Source organism: Macaca thibetana, chromosome 8 (genome assembly GCF_024542745.1).
Source record: "Macaca thibetana thibetana isolate TM-01 chromosome 8, ASM2454274v1, whole genome shotgun sequence".
NCBI lineage: Eukaryota > Metazoa > Chordata > Mammalia > Primates > Cercopithecidae > Macaca > Macaca thibetana.
This window is the reverse complement of record NC_065585.1, coordinates 97,440,232-97,456,037: the sequence shown is the minus strand read 5'-3', so window position 1 is coordinate 97,456,037 and position 15,806 is coordinate 97,440,232. Positions and strand designations below refer to the sequence as shown.

Here is a 15,806-nt window from a genome sequence, read left to right as displayed (position 1 = left end):
TGGCCCTAACACTATTTTAGGGGATCTAAGTGGAAGAAAGGCTTCCAGCACACCTAAAGTTGATAGAAGATAATGGCAACTTGATTGTCCTTTCTTTTGACCATCTCTGTATCTTTTTACAAAATAAGCTTACGTCCACACTTTTTTTTTTTTTTAAGACAGGGTCTGGCTTTGTTTCTCACAATGGACTACAGTGGTGTGATCTCACAGCTCACTGTAGCCTCCACCTCCCCAGTCTCAGGTGATCCTCCCAGTTCAGCCTCCCAAGTGGCTGAGACTAGTGGTGCATGCCACCATGCCCTACTGGTTTCTGTATTTATTTATTTTTACTTACTTATTTCTTTTTTTGGAGAGACAAGGTTTTGCCATGTTGCCCAGACTGGTCTCAAATTCTTGAGCTCAAGCCATCTGCCTGTCTCAGCCTCCCAAAGTGCTGGGATTTCAGGCATGAGCCACCACACGTAATTTCTTTTATGTAATTATGGAAAGTACAGCTCTTTTCTTTACAGAATGTTTGCTTTCAGCCTTGCCACGTACATACACATCTTTAGCAACATCCAGTTTGTTACCAGGTCTCTCAGTTTAGTTTTTAAAAATTTTATTTTATTGAGGTGAAATTCACATAACATCAAATTAACATTCAAAAGTGAATAATTCTTTGGCACTTGGTGGATTCACAATGTTTTGCAGCTAACACCTCTATCTCATTCTAAAACATTTCATCACCCTAGAAGGAGATACTACACTATTAAGCATCCATTCCATATTCCCCACCTCTTCTCAGTCCTTGGTAACACCAATCTGCTTTCTGTCTCTATGGTTTTACCTGTTCTGTTATTTCATATAAATGGAAATCATACAGCATGTGAACTTTTGTGTCTGGCTTCTTAACAAAATGTTTTTGAGCTTCCTCCACATTGTAGCATGTATCAGTACTTCATTCCTTTTTATAGCTGCATAATGTTCCATTGTATGTATATGCCACACATTGTTTAGCCATTCATTCACTAATGTGTATTTATTTCCTCCCTTTGGCTATTGTGAATAGAGCTGCTAGAAGCCTGGTGTACACATATCCGAGTACCTGTTTTCAGTTCTCTTTGATATATATGAAGGAGCATAATTGCTGGACTATGTGGTGATTTTATGTAACATTTTGAAAAACTACCTGTTTTCTGCAGTGACTGAACCATTTTACATTCCTGTCAGCAGTGCACAAAGGTTTCAGTTTTTCCACATCTCTTGCCAGCACTTACATTATGGTTTCTTCTACCCACTTAAAAAAAAATCCTAGTGGGTGTGAAGTGATACCTTATCAAGGTTTTGATTTGCAATTCTCTAATGGCTACTGATAATGAGCACTGTTTTATGTGCTGGTTGGTGATCTGAATATCTTCTTGGAAAAAATATCTATTCAAGTTTTTTGTTGTTTTTTTTTCTTGTTATAAGAGAATGATCTATGTATTCTGGATACTAGACCCTTGTCAAATATATGACTGGCAAATGTTTTCTCATATTCAGTAGGTGGTTTTTTCACTTTTTTTTTTGAGATAGGGTTTTAATTCTGTTGCCCAGGCTAGAGTGCAGGGGTACAATCATGGCTCAATGTAGCACTGCAGCCTCAGCTTCCCCAGGCTCAGATAATTCTCCCACCTCAGCCTCTCGAGTAGCTGGGACTATAGGCATGCACCAGCACACTTGGCTAATTTTTTTCCCCACCGAGACAGAGTGCTGCTCTGTTGCCCAGGTTGGAGTGCAGTGGTGTGATCTCGGCTCACTGCAACCTCTGCCTCCTGTGTTCAAGTGATTCTCCTGTCGCAGCCTCCCGAGTAGCTGGGATTATAGGCACACACCACCATGCCTGGCTAATTTTTGTATTTTTAGTAGATACGGGGTTTCACCATATTGGCCAGGCTGATCTCTAACTCCTGACCACAGGTGATCCACTTGCCTTGGCCTCCCAAAGTGCTGGGATTATAGGCATAAGCCCCCACACCTGGCCTGATTTTTGTATTTTTTTGTAGAGAGAGCGTTTCACCGTGTTGCTCAAGCTTGTCTTGAACCCCTGAGCTCAAGCGATCCACCCACTTTGGCCTTCCAAAGTGCTAGGATTACAGGCATGAGCCACGACACCTGGCCATGGTTTTTTTTTTTTTTTCCCCCCACTTTCTTGACAATATTCTTGGATGCACAGTAGTTTTTAGTTTTGAAAAAGTTCATTTATCTATTTTTTCTTCTGTTGCTCATAATCTTGATGTCATATCGAAGAAACAATTGCCAAATCCACGCTCATGAAGATTTATTATCTATGTTTTCTTAGGCTTTTATAGTTTTAGCTCTTACATTTAGGCCATTGATCTATTTTGAGTTAATTTTTGTGTATGGTGTGAGGCAGGGGTCCAACTACATTTTTTTTTAAAGAGATAAAGAGATAAAGTCCTGCTCTGTCACTCAGGCTGGAGTGCAGTGGCATGAACATAGCTTACTGCAGCTTTGAACCTCTGGGCCCAAGTGATCCACCCACCTCAGCCTCTCAAATAGCTAAGACTTCACCAAGGCTGGCTAATTTTTGTTTTTTTTTTTTTTAGAGATGGGGTCTTGCTATGTTACCTAGGTTGTTCTCAAACTCCTGGCTTCAAGTGATCCTCCTGCCTCAGCCTCCCAAAGTGTTGGGATAACATGCGTGAGCCACCATGCTGGGCACCAACTTCATTTGTTTGAATATGGAAATCTGGTTGTCCCAGCACCATTTGTTGAAAAGATTATTATTTCCTTACGGGCAGGTTGTGACACCCTTGTTCAGTGTATTGCATCTCTCATACAGAACATACAGTGGAAATGTTCACTTTTTTATCCCACATTGCAGTACCTTTGGCTGGGTTAATTTATGTGCATTTGATGTTATTATTGATATAGTTGCATTTATGTACACCAGTTTACTTTTTCATTTCCTAAATGTTTCAGCGTTTTTTTCTTGGGTCTTTCCTCATTTCTTTTACTTGAAAGCAATATTTTCTTTGGTAACATTTAGTTCTAATGTCATTTTCACAATTTTTTTTTTTTTTTTGGAGACAGCATCTTGCTCTGTTGCGCAGGCTGGAATGCAGTGGCAGAATGTTGGCTCATGGCAAACTCCACCTCCTGGGTTCAAGTAGTTCTCGTGCCTCAGTCTCCTAAGTAGCTGGGATTACAGGCATGTGCCACCAAGCCTAATTTTTTTTTTTTTGAGATGGAGTCTCGCTCTGTCACCCAGGCTGGAGTGCAGTGGCGCAATCTCAGCTCACTACAACCTCCGCCTCCTGGGTTCACGCCATTCTCCTGCCTCAGCCTCCTGAGTAGCTGGGACTACAGGTGTCCGCCACCACGCCCAGCTAATTTTTTTGTATTTTTAGTAGAGATGGAGTTTCACCATGTTAGCCAGGATGGTCTCCATCTCCTGACCTCATGATCTGCCTGCCTCAGCCTCCCAGAGTGCTGGGATTACAGGCGTGAGCCACCGCGCCCAGCTCAATTTTTGTGTTTTTAGTAGAGACAGAGTTTCACCATGTTGGCCAGGCTGGTCTCTAACTCCTAGTCTCAAGTGGTCTGTTCGCCTTGGCCTCACAACGTGCTGTATTACAGGCATGAGGCACTGTACTCAGCCTACAGTATGTTTTTGAGGGAGATTTTATGGGTTACTTTAGTGCTTATCATGTACATCTCAACCAAATCTCCCTCAGATTTGTTGCTAGTTTTATTCCAGTGAGGCATAGAAACATTACCACTGTATGGCTCTACTTTCTCTTCCTCCTCTTTATGCTATTATTGTTATACATATTGTATCTGCTATAATTGTTAATATAATTTTGTATTAGAAGGGAAAAGAAAGGAGAGCAAGCATTTATAGTGTTAGATGACCCTTCTTATTTACCATTTTGTGTTCTCTTCATTGGTTCCTATGGAATCATGTTACCATGTGGTGGTGTTTCCTTAGTTTGATAAAGCTTTGTTCCCACGCACCACTCTTCTGTTACTCACAGATGTATGACATTTCTATATGTTACAGGTACAAGCAGTACAATTATATACATATTTTATGCAGTTTTTAAAAATCAGCTAAGAGAACAAATACGCACATATGCTGAGTTTTAATTAGATAATTACTTTTGCTGACACCCAAATTTTTCATGTGGGCTTGTGTGGATTCTTAGGTCACTTGCCTTCAGCCTTAAGAAATTCTGTTTATATTTTATCAGGTGAGTCTGCAAGCAATAATCAGTTTTTGTTTATCTAGAAATGTATTTATCATGCCTTCATTTTGTTGTTGGTGGTGCTTTTCTTAAGATTTTTTTTTTTTTTTTAGAGCAGCTTTAGTTTTACAGAAAAATTGAAAGGAAGATACAGAGATATCCCATAATTCCTTCCCCCACATATGCATAGCCTTCCTTTTATCAACATCCCCCACCAGAATGGTGTATTTGTTACAGTTGATGAACCTGTGTATACACATCTTTCTTACACAAAGTCACTGATTTCTATCAGGGTTAATTCTTGGCGTTGTACATTCTGTGAGTTTGAACAAATGTATAAAGATACCTGTCTACCATTATAATGTCATACAGTCATACAGAGTAGTGACACTGCACTAAAAATCCTCTATGCTCTGCCTAGTAATCATTCCCTCCACCCTAATCCCTGGCAACCACTGATCTTTTTACTGTCTCCATAGTTTTGCCTTATCCAGAATGTCGTACAGTTGGAATCATATAGTATGTAACTTTTTTTGAGTACTTTCTTTCACTTAGTAATATGTATTTAACTTTCCTCCATGTCTTTTCATACCTTAATAACTTATTTCTTTTCAGCACTGAATTATGTTCCATTGTCTGGATATAACATTTTATTTATCCATTCGTCTACTGAAAGATATCTAGAAGGTTGCTTCTAGGTTTTGGCAATTATGATTAAAGGTGCTATAACCATACATGTGCACGTTTTCATGTGGAGATAAATTTTCAACTCCTTTGAGTAGATGCCAAGCAGAGCAATTGTTGGATTGTATTGGGTAAGAGTATTTTTAGTTTTATAAGAAACTGCCAAACTGTCTTCCAAAGTGGCTGTAACATTTTGCATTCCCACCAGCAAGAGTTCCTTTTGCTCCATTTTCTTGTCAGCATTTGGTGGTGTCAGTGTTCTGAATTTTAGCCATTCTAGTAAGTATGTCCTGATGTCTCATTGTGGTTTAAATTTGCATTTCTCTGGTAATATATGATGTGGAGCATCTTTTCTTGTACTTATTTGCCATCTGTATCTGTGTCTTCTTTGGTGAGATATCTGTTAAGGCTTTGGGCCAATTTTTAATTTCTAAGGTAGAAGCTTAGATTATTGATTTTAGATCATTTTTCTTTTTTAATGCAGTCATATGTCATTTAGTGATCAGAATACATCCTGAGAAATGTGTCATCATTAGGTGATTTTGTCCTTGTGCAAACATCATAGAGTGTTCTTACTCAAACCTAGGTGGTTTAGCCTACTACACACCTACACTATATGGTATAGCCTATATCTAGACTGCAAACCTGTGTAGGATCTTACTGTACTGGATACTGTAGACAATTGGAACACATTGGTAATTATTTTTGTATCTAAGCATAGAAAAGGTACATTATAATATGGTATAAAACATAAACAATGGTACACATATATAGGGTACTTACCATGAATGGAGCTCGTAGGACTGAAGGGTGCTCTGGGTGAGTCAGTGAGTGAGTGTTGAGTGAATATGAAGGCCTAGGACATTACCGTACACTACTATCAACTTTATAAACATGGTACACTTAGACTACACTAAATTTATTTTTAAAATTTTTCTTTCTTCAATAATAAATTAATCTTAGCTTACTGTAATTTTTCACTTCTTAAACTTCGTTTTTTTCACTTTTTGACTCTTTAGTAATACCACTTTGTAATAACTCTTTTGTAATAACACTTAGCTTAAAACACAAACATATTGTTCAGCTGTACAAAAAAATGTTTTTTTGAGAGGGAGTCTCAGTCTGTTGCCCACGCTGGTGTGCAGTGGCGTGATCTCAGCTCATATATCCTTATTCTGTCAGCTTTTTTCTATTTAAAAAAATTCTTTAAACTTTTTTGTTAAAAACTAAGACACAGACACACACATTAGCCTAGGCCTACACAGGGTCAGGATCATCAATATCACTGTCTTCCACCTCTGTATCTTGTTCCACTGAAAGGTCTTCAGGGGCAGTAACACTCATGGAGCTGTCATCTTGTATGATATCAATGCCTTCTTCTGGAATACCTCCTGAAGGGATCTGCTTGAGGATCTTGAGGATGTTTTACAGTTAACTGAAAAATAATAAGTGAAAGGAGCATACTTTATTATTACTGTTATTATTATTATTATTATTTTTTGAGATGGAGTCTTGCTCTGTCGCCCAGGCTGGAGTGCAGTGGTGTGATCTTGGCTCACTGCAATCTCAGCCTCCTGGGTTCAAGCAGTTCTCCTGTCTCAGCCTCCCGAGTAGCTGGGATTACAGGCACGCACCACTACGCCTGGCTAGTTTTTTTGTGTTTTTAGTAGAGACAGGGTTTCGCCATGTTGGTCAGGCTGGTCTCGAACTCCTGACCTCAGGCGATCCCCACCTCAGCCTCCCAAAGTTCTGGGATTACAGGCATGAGCCACCACGCCTGGCCATGGAGTATACTTCAAAATAATGATAAAAAGTATAGTATAGTAAATACATAGCTTAATACTATGGTCATTATCAAACATGTATTGTACATAATTATATGTGCTATAGTTTTATACAGCTGGCAGCACACAGTAGGTCTGTTTACAACAGCATCACCATGAACATACGAAAAATGCATTGCACTATAAAGTTACAACTGCCATGACATCATTAGGTAATAGGAATTTCAGCTCCATTGTAATCTTACAAGACCAGCGTTGTATATGAGGTGTGTTCATTGACAAAAATATCATTATCATTATGTGGCACATGACTGTATATGCATTTAGTGCTATAAATTTCTCCTCTAACCATTGCTTTCACTACATCCCACAAATTTTGATAAGTTGTGTGTTACTTTCATATAGTTGAAAACATTTAAAAATTTCTCATCAGATTTCTTGTTTGACCCATGTGTATTTAGAAGTATTTCATTTTCATATATTTTGGGATGTTCCATGTATCTTTCTGTTAATTGATTTTTAGTTTAATTTCATTTTGGTCTAAGAGAAGATGTTACATAATTTGTTTTTAAAAATTTGTTAGCATGTGTTTTATGGCCTAGAATGTGATCTGTTTTGATGAATTTTCCATGTAATCTTGAGAATATGTATTCTGCTATTGTTGGATGAAGTGGTCTGTAAATGTCAATTATATCCAGTTGATAGGTGGTGTTATTGAGTTCAAATATATCTTTATGGATTTTCTGCCTGCTAAATCTGCCCATTTCTGTGAGAGATCTTGAAGTCTCAGATTATGATAGTGGACTAATTTATTTCACTTTGCAGTTTGTTTTTGTTTTATATATTTTAACACTCTGTTGATAGGTATATACATGTTAAGGATTGTTGTGTCTTCTTGGATAGTTGAATCCTTTATCATTGTGTAATGCCCTTCTCTATCCTTGATAACTTTCCTTGCTTTAAGTCTATTCTGCCTGAAATTAATAGGCTACTCCTCCTTTTCTTTCGTTAATGTTAGCCTGATATATCTTTCTTCAATCCATTTATGTTTAGTTTATATGTATCTTTACATATGAAGTGGGTTTCTTGTAGACAACATGCAGTTGGCTCTTGTTTTTTATTACACTTTGACAACTTGTCTTTTAATTAGTGTGTTGACCTTTAAAATGATCATTGGTATAATTGGGTTAATATCTACCATATTTGTTACTGGTTTCTATTTGTTGTTCTTGTTCTCTGTTCTTATTTTTATTTTCCACTCTTTGAGCATTTTATGTGATTCTCTTTTTTTCTTATCTTCTTAGTATAACCCTTACACTTCTTTCTTAGCTTTTAAAATGGTTGCCTTAGAGTTTGCAGTATACTTTTACAACTAATCTAAGCCAACTTTCCAATAACACTGTTACACATTTACAGATAATGTGGAGTATAATAGCAAAATTATCCTAATTTCTCTTTCTGTTCCTGGCATTCATTTTACTTATATGTAAGCATACGTAAATACATATAAGAGCATACGTAATTGAATACATGTTGCTGTAACTATTTTGAACAACCATTATCTGTTAGGTCAGTTAAGAATAAAAAAATAAAAATAAAATTTTACTGTCTTTATTCCTTCATCAGCTCTTCCTTTCTTTATGTAGAACTGAATTTCTGACCTATAATTCCTTCTTCTGTAGAACTTCAATACTTCTTGCAAGGCAGTTTTACTGGCAATAGAGTCACTCAATTTTTGTTCATCTGACAAAATATTTTTCCTTCACTTTTGAGGCATAATTTTACTCACTACAACAGAATTCTAGATTGGTAATTTTTTTCTCTCAACAGTTCATTTTTTTTTTTAATTTAAATTTAAATTTTTATTTTTTGAGATGGAGTCTCGTTCTGTTGCCCAGGCTGGAGTACAGTGGCACGATCTCAGCTTACTGCAACCTCCACCTCCTAGGTTCAAGTGATTCTCTGGCCTCAGCCTTCCGAGTAGCTGGGATTACAGGCGTGTGCCACCACATCTGGCTAATTTTTGTATTTTTAGTAGAGACAGGGTTTTGCCATGGTGGCCAGGCTGGTCTTGAACTCCTGGCCTCAAGTGATCCACTCACATCAGCCTCCCAAAGTGCTGGGATTACAGGCGTGAGCCACCATGCCCAGACCTCTTTCAACAGTTTAACCATTTCACTCTACTCTCTTGCTTGCATTGTTTCTGAGAAGTTGTTATCTTTGCTTCTCTATAAATAAGGTATTTTCACCCCCTTCAACTTCCTTCAGAAATTTGTTTTTGTTAGATTTTTTGTGCAGTTTAAAAATGATAGATGCCTAAGTTTTTGCTTTTTTTTTTTTTTTTCTCCTGCATTTATCTAGCTTGCTTTCCTTAGTTTCTCAGATCTGTGTGTGGTTTGGTGTGTGACAGTAGTTTGGGGAGATTCTCAGTCATTGTTGTTTCAAATATTTCTAATGTCCATTTTTCTCTTTTTTCTACTTCTGGTATTCCCATTAAGTGTATGTTACATCTTTTATAGTTTTCCCACACTTCTTAGATATTCTATTTTTTTAGTCTTTTCCCTGTTTGCTTTTCAGTTTTGGAGGTTAGTAGTAGTCCATTGTGTAGATGTAGCACATTTTAAAAAGCTGTTCACCAGTTGATTTGTGTTTGGTGTTTTTACACTTTTTGGCTATTATGAATACTGTTGCTCTGAAATTGATATGCAAGTTTTTCTGTGAACATACTGTTACTGAAACACCAGGGGTTTGGTCTAGGTCCTGTTGCTTGCCGCACAGAAAGCCAGTGACTGAGACAAAGAGTATTGCCAAAGAAGAAGGCTTTAATTGGGTGCTATAGCTGGGGAGATGGGAGCTCAGTCTCAAATCCCTCTCCCTGACCAACTAAAATTAGGGGTTTAGGTAGCAGGGGAAAATGTAACAATGTGAAACAAAACAAGAGCTAGGGAGGGGCAAGGAAGCAATCATGATGAGGGGTTCAGCATTTCATTGTTTGGATGTGGTGATCTGGTGAATTTCAGTTCTTTGATACTTTCTGAGAGCAGAAGGTCCTTTCCTGCTGAAGGAACTCAGAGTAGAAGGTTATTTCCTGAAGAAGGAACTCAGATAAAGGTAAGTTTTAAGCTTAAAGAATTTGTTTATATTAAAAAACTATCTGTGGGACTGTTGAGTTGGTTTCAGTATGTGTGCAGTTCTCTTGTATATACCTAGAAGTCGAATTGTTAGATCATGTTATCTTTGTATTTTACTTTTTAAGGAACTGACATTTTTCTCTGAAGTGGCTGCACTGTTCTGCATTCCCACTAGAAATGTTTGAGGGTTTCCAGTTTCTCCATATTCTTATCAACACAGCCCTTCATCTCCTTTTTCATTATAGCATTCTAAGTGGGTGTGGAATGGTATCTTTTTTGTTTTGATTTGTATTTCTCTAATGGCTAATGATATTTTCATGTGCTTATTGGCCGTTTGTGTATGTTCTTTGGAGAAACGTCTGTTTAAATTATTTGCCCATTTTTCAATTGGCTTAATTGTGTGTGTGTGTTTTGTTTGGTTTTGCTTCTTTTTTGAGACAGAGTCTTGCTCTGTCACCCAGGCTGGAGTGCAGTGGCCTGATCATAACTTACCACAGCCTTGACCTCCTGGGTTCAACCTGCCCTTCCAGCTCTGCCTCCCAAGTAACTGGGACTACAGAGGGGCCTACCGCCACCTCTGGCTACTTGTTTAATTTTTTCATAGAGACAAGGTTGTACCATGTTGCCCAGGCTTGGCTTGAACTGGGCTCAAGTGATCCTCCTGCCTTGGCCTCCCAAAATGCTGGGATTATAAGCATGAGCCACCACACCTGGCCCTTATCTGTGTTTTTATTATTAACTTGTAAGAGTTCTGTATGTTTTCGGTGTACACGTCTTTTTTTTTCCAAATGTATGATTTGTAAATATTTTTTTCCCATCATTGAGTTTTATTTTCACCTCTGAAATATCTTTTTTTCCATAAAAGTTTTTGTTTTTAGTATGTTTTTGGTTGCTGCTGCTTTTTGTGTCACATGTAAGAAACCTTTAAAAAAAAAAAAAAAAAAGTCATGAAGATTTTTACCTGTGTTTTCTTCTAAGACCTTTCTAGTTTCAGCTTTTCGATTTAGATGTATGGTCCGTTTTGAATTAACTTTTTTGGTGGTGTATTAGGTAGGTGTCCAGATTTATTACTTTACATGTAAATATTCAGCTGTTGTAGCACCATGTTTTAAGAAGACTGTTCTTTTACTATTTAAAGGTCATGGCACCCTTGTGAAAACTTAGTTTACTGTAGGTGTATCGATTTATTTCTGGATTTTCTATTCAGTTCCATTGGTCTATATGTCTATCCTCATGTCAGTTCCACCTTACCTTAATTAATGTAATTTTATAGTAGGTTTTAAAATTGGAAAGTGAGAGTCCTATAACTTTGATTTCTTTTTCAAGGTTGTTTTGGCTCTTCTGATTCTTCTGTATTTCTATATGAAGTTTAGAGTAAGCATTTCCATTTCTGTGCTCTTATCCCCAGCCTGTAGGTCTCTTGCCTGTCCCTTTCCTGGTGGTTGTGTGTGGGAGGCCAGAGGTGTATTCCAAATGGAAAGAGATTGCATTCTTGTAGTGATCTGGTGGTAAGCTTGGCCTGAAGATTTCAAGATGGGACATGGTTAAAAGATACGTTGTTCTACTTTTATGGTATGAAATTCCCCATATAAATTTAACATGACCAGAAATTTTGAGATTGTCAAATGAAACACAGTAACTACCTTTGAGAGAGTCATTGGAAGTTTGTATTCATATATATTACAGTGGAAGATGCAGCATCATTAGTAAGGATTGAATCAGGATTAAATAAATGGCATTAATGAACTGCAGCAGATATATGTTGTTTCAGTACTAACATGTCATAGTGTGTCCAGAATTGGTGGGTTTGTGGTCTCACTGACTTCAAAAATGAAGCCGCGGACCCTTGCGGTGTTACAGTTCTTAAAGATGGTGTGTCCGGAGTTTGTTCCTTCAGACGTTCAGATCTGTCTGGAGCTTCTTCCTACTGGTGGGTTCGTGGTCTCGCTGGCTTCAGGAGTGAAGCTGCAGACCTTCGTGAGGAGTGTTACAGCTCTTAAAGGCGGCGTGGACCCAAAGAGTGAGCAGCAGCAAGACTTATTGCAAAGAGCAAAAGAACAAAGCTTCCACAGTGTGGAAGGGGACCTGATCAGGTTGCCGCTGGCTGGCTTGGGCAGCCTGCTTTTAGTCCCTTATCTGGCCCCACCCACATCCTGCCGATTGGTCTGTTTTGACAGAGTGCTGATTGGTGCATTTACAATCGTCTAGCTAGACATAAAAGTTCTCCAAGGCCCCACTAGGTTAGCTAGATACAGAGTATTGATTGGTGTATTTATAAACCCTGAGCTAGACACAGAGTGCTGATTGGTATGTTTATAATCCCTTAGCTAGACATAAAAGTTCCCCAAGTCCCCACCAGACTAAGGAGCCTAGCTGTCCTCACCCAGTGGATCCTGCCCAGGGGCTGCAGGTTGAGCTACCCGCCAGTCCCGAGCCGTGCCTGCACTCCTCAGCCCTTGGGCAGTTGATGGGACTGGGTGCCACAGAGCAGGGGGCAGTGTCCATCCGGGAAGCTTGGGCTGTGCAGGAGCCCATGGCAGAGAAGGGTGATTGGGCATGGCAGGCTGCAGGTCTTGAGCCCTGCCCAGTGGGGAGGCAGGTGAGGCCCCGCGAGAATTTGAGCACAGCCTGGCACTGCTGGTGGACCCAGCGCAACCTCCGCAGCTGTGCGTCCGGGTGCTAAGCCCCTCACTGCCATTGGCCCGCAGTGCCAGCTGGCCGCTCAGAGTGCAGGGCGCCCGCTGGAACTCGCAGCTGGCCCGTGAGCGTGTGCAGCCCCGGTTCCTGCCCGTGCCTCTCCCTCCACACCTCCCTGCAAGCAGAAGGAGGTGGCTCCAGCCTTGGCCAGCCCAGAGAGGGGCTCCCACAGCGCCGTGGGGGGCTGAAGGGCTCCTCAGGCATTGCCAGAGTGGTCGCGGATGCTGAGGAGGTGCCGAGAGCAAGGGCTGCTAGCACGTTGCCACCTCTCAATAGGAATCATGGCATTGTGAGTAATACTAGCGTTATTGCCTTTTTCTTGGGTGAAAGTTAGGAGATTAGCCAGGAAAGCAGATATAACAATGAAGAACTTAGAGATGGTGCCTGGACACTTTGAAGAAAGTTCATGTGCATGTGAACAATAAATAAATACTTAAGAGTATCTATTTTCTATCTATGTTCTAAAACTTAATTGAAAAATCACTCGTGTCCATGGGCCCATGATTTTGTAATATACTTGAAAAATTATATATACATAAAGAGGCCTCACAAAAAAATTATTTTTTGGGGGGGCTTCTATGTATCCTAAGGGTAGTCCTGCTCAAGTTTACGTTAGTAGATACCATCCCACCTGTTGTTGGGTGGTCAGCCTTGACGTCTTTCAGCCTAAATGGCTTAACATAGGTGGGAATAGGGAATTGCTTTTAAAAGTAAAGGAAAAAATGAGTAAAATTAATTGAGCTTGCATTGTTCTAGTTTGGATAAAAGTACTACTTAGAGTGAATCTTCATGAGCGAGAGGTCACTATGAGAAAGTAAAGAATTTCCTTAACTAGATCTTTGAATTTGTCTTAGTACAACTGCTCAGGGGTTTTTAAATATTTAATATTTAACATTTCCATTTTAATTATTATCTTTAAGAAATGAGTCACCATTCAAGAATTAAGATTTAACACGGAATCATGGGATTAGATTGTTGGAAGTTTAGAGATTTTGTGCCTTTATTATAAAAAAGAAACTGAAAGTGTTCTACGTTGTGCTTTGAAAGGATGGCCCCTTCTGTTTAACTTACTGTGTTTCTAGTGAGAACGAATTTACTATGATCCTACTATTTTTCTATGGAGAACTAACCTAACATGCCCGTATTAAAAACTAATTCGCCATGTTTGTGTGGTTGTAGCCAGAGAAAAATATTTGAAGGTGAAAATTTATTTACCATTCTTTTTATGTAATTAACCTATATCTTAATTTCCATGTTTTTCTCGCTTACCTGAAGAAGATCAGTAGATGACAATGAACTAAGTACTGGGGCTTGTGAAAATGGGTGTTTATTTAAACCACCCACAAGACAAGGATAAGCTTTGCATTTTGAGGACTTGTTTAGAGTGAAAAGGAAAACTCACTTTTTTATTTAAAACAAACTTTAAGCTGAATACATGTTGAGCATAACATAATTGTTTACATTCTTTTTTTTTTTTTTGAGATGGAGTCTTGCACTGTCACCCAGGCTGGAGTGCAATAGTGCAATCTTGGCTCACTGCAACCTTCGCCTCTCAGGTTCAAGCAATTCTTCTCCCTCAGCCTCCCGAGTAGCTGGGATTATAGGCATCCACCACCACAGCTGCCTAATTTTTTGTATTTTTAGTAGTGACGGGGTTTCACTATGTTGGCCAGGCTGGTCTGGAACTCATGACCTCGTGATCCACCCACCTTGGCCTCCCAAAGTGCTGGGATTACAGGCGTGAGCCACCGCACCTGGCCTGTTTACATTCTTCTATTGCTGCTTTCATTTGTATCCATGATTGTAAATGTAGTCTTTCCATAAATGTATTCTAGATGTGGTATAATTTTGTGGGGCTTTTCCTGTTTTTCATGCTTATTATTTTTAGTGGCTGTTATAACTTTATATTATGCCTTCTTTCTTCACCTTCCAAAAGTAGATAAAGTTTCTCACACAAAAGAGGTTATGGGCTTTATCAATAAATGTGTGCTTTTAGGGGCATTTTGTCCTGTATGGCTACGAGTTCCCAAGGGGAGATATAATTCGTAAAAATAGGTTAGTAAATACTAAATTCCATTTTCTGTTCCATTTTCAAATTTTTTTTCTGTTTAATGTTTTACTTTGTTGCAGATAATGCTTATGCAAAACAGAACTTTTTTTTTTCCTATACTGGATCTCCACCCCTGTGTTTACTGTTAAGAGTCTGAAGTTTTACATTGTCGATACCCACTCCCTAAGTTTCGGTTTCCAGAGCCACTAGTAACATTTGTCCCTCATGGTGGAACAACGTATGGGAATATTCCTGTGTGCATCCAGGAGCATTTTTCAGATTTCTTTGCTAAAGCTTTATTGCCATCTATGATAACTTCTCATCACAGTACATAGAAAGCAGCAGCACTGTCTGACTCGGCCTTCTCAGCAACTCCTACAGAATCTTCCCCTCCGAAGTCCCTGCCAAAACCACACAAGACATGTTTCTCGGAGTTGTGCATGGAGAATATCACCAATGTATTTGTTGCCTTCTGTCGGGCTTTTTTCCATTCTTCACCTTTTATTACTATCTCTAGTGATCTCGAAAAGGATATTTTATGTGAAATTGTGTATTTAAGGAAACTGTTGAAAAAAGTCTAAATATTTGTACTAAGATTTAGAATGGGAGAAGGATTTTGTCTAGTTTAGGAGACATTTCCATTTGTTTATTGTCATATGGAATTGTCTGAATTTTAGAGCTAGGAAAGCAGCCTAGGGCAGGCCTGACCTCCTGCATGGGCTACCCCCTGTGCTGCCCTACCTATTTAGTTGTCATGGTAACACAACGCAGATTCTCTTCCTCATGTTTCTGACCTATCTTCTCTTGTACTTCGTAATGTCTTTGTTGTTGTTGTTGTTGTTGTTGAGATAGAGTCTTGCTCTGTCGCCCAGGCTGGAGTGTAGTGGTACGGTCTTGGCTCGCTGCAGCCTCCGTCTTCTGGGTTCAAGCAATTCTCTTGCCTCAGGCTCCCAAGTAGCTAGGATTAGAAGTGCATGCCACCACACCCGGCTAATTTTTATATTTTTCGTGGAGATGGAGTTTCACCACGTTGGCCAGGTTGGTCTCGAACTCCTGACCTCAGGTAATGCACGTGCCTCGTCCTCCCAAAGTACTGGGATTTCAAATATGAGCAGCTGCGCCCGGCCTGAAATGTCTTATTTTTATATTTTTAAAGGTACCTTTTAGTACACATTGTAGATTCTCTTATTATTACCTTTTTTATGCACGCTGGTGTTTAAATATTTACATA

The 15,806-nt window shown here is 39.2% G+C and overlaps 1 protein-coding gene across 6 annotated transcripts in view; it reads left to right on the top strand.

The window, feature by feature from the left end:
- SPIDR (scaffold protein involved in DNA repair) overlaps window positions 1-15,806 on the top strand; it is a 480,217-nt gene that overhangs the window by 70,203 nt on the left and 394,208 nt on the right. Inside the window, exon 1 of one of the 6 annotated variants that reach the window (XM_050800371.1) lies at window positions 11,319-11,400. The exons of the other annotated variants lie outside the window; for them this stretch is intronic. Coding sequence (XP_050656328.1) covers window positions 11,398-11,400 — 3 coding nt within the window. The 5' untranslated portion in view covers window positions 11,319-11,397. Of the gene's footprint in view, window positions 1-11,318; window positions 11,401-15,806 lie in introns of those variants that run through there. 6 annotated transcript variants of the gene reach the window in all.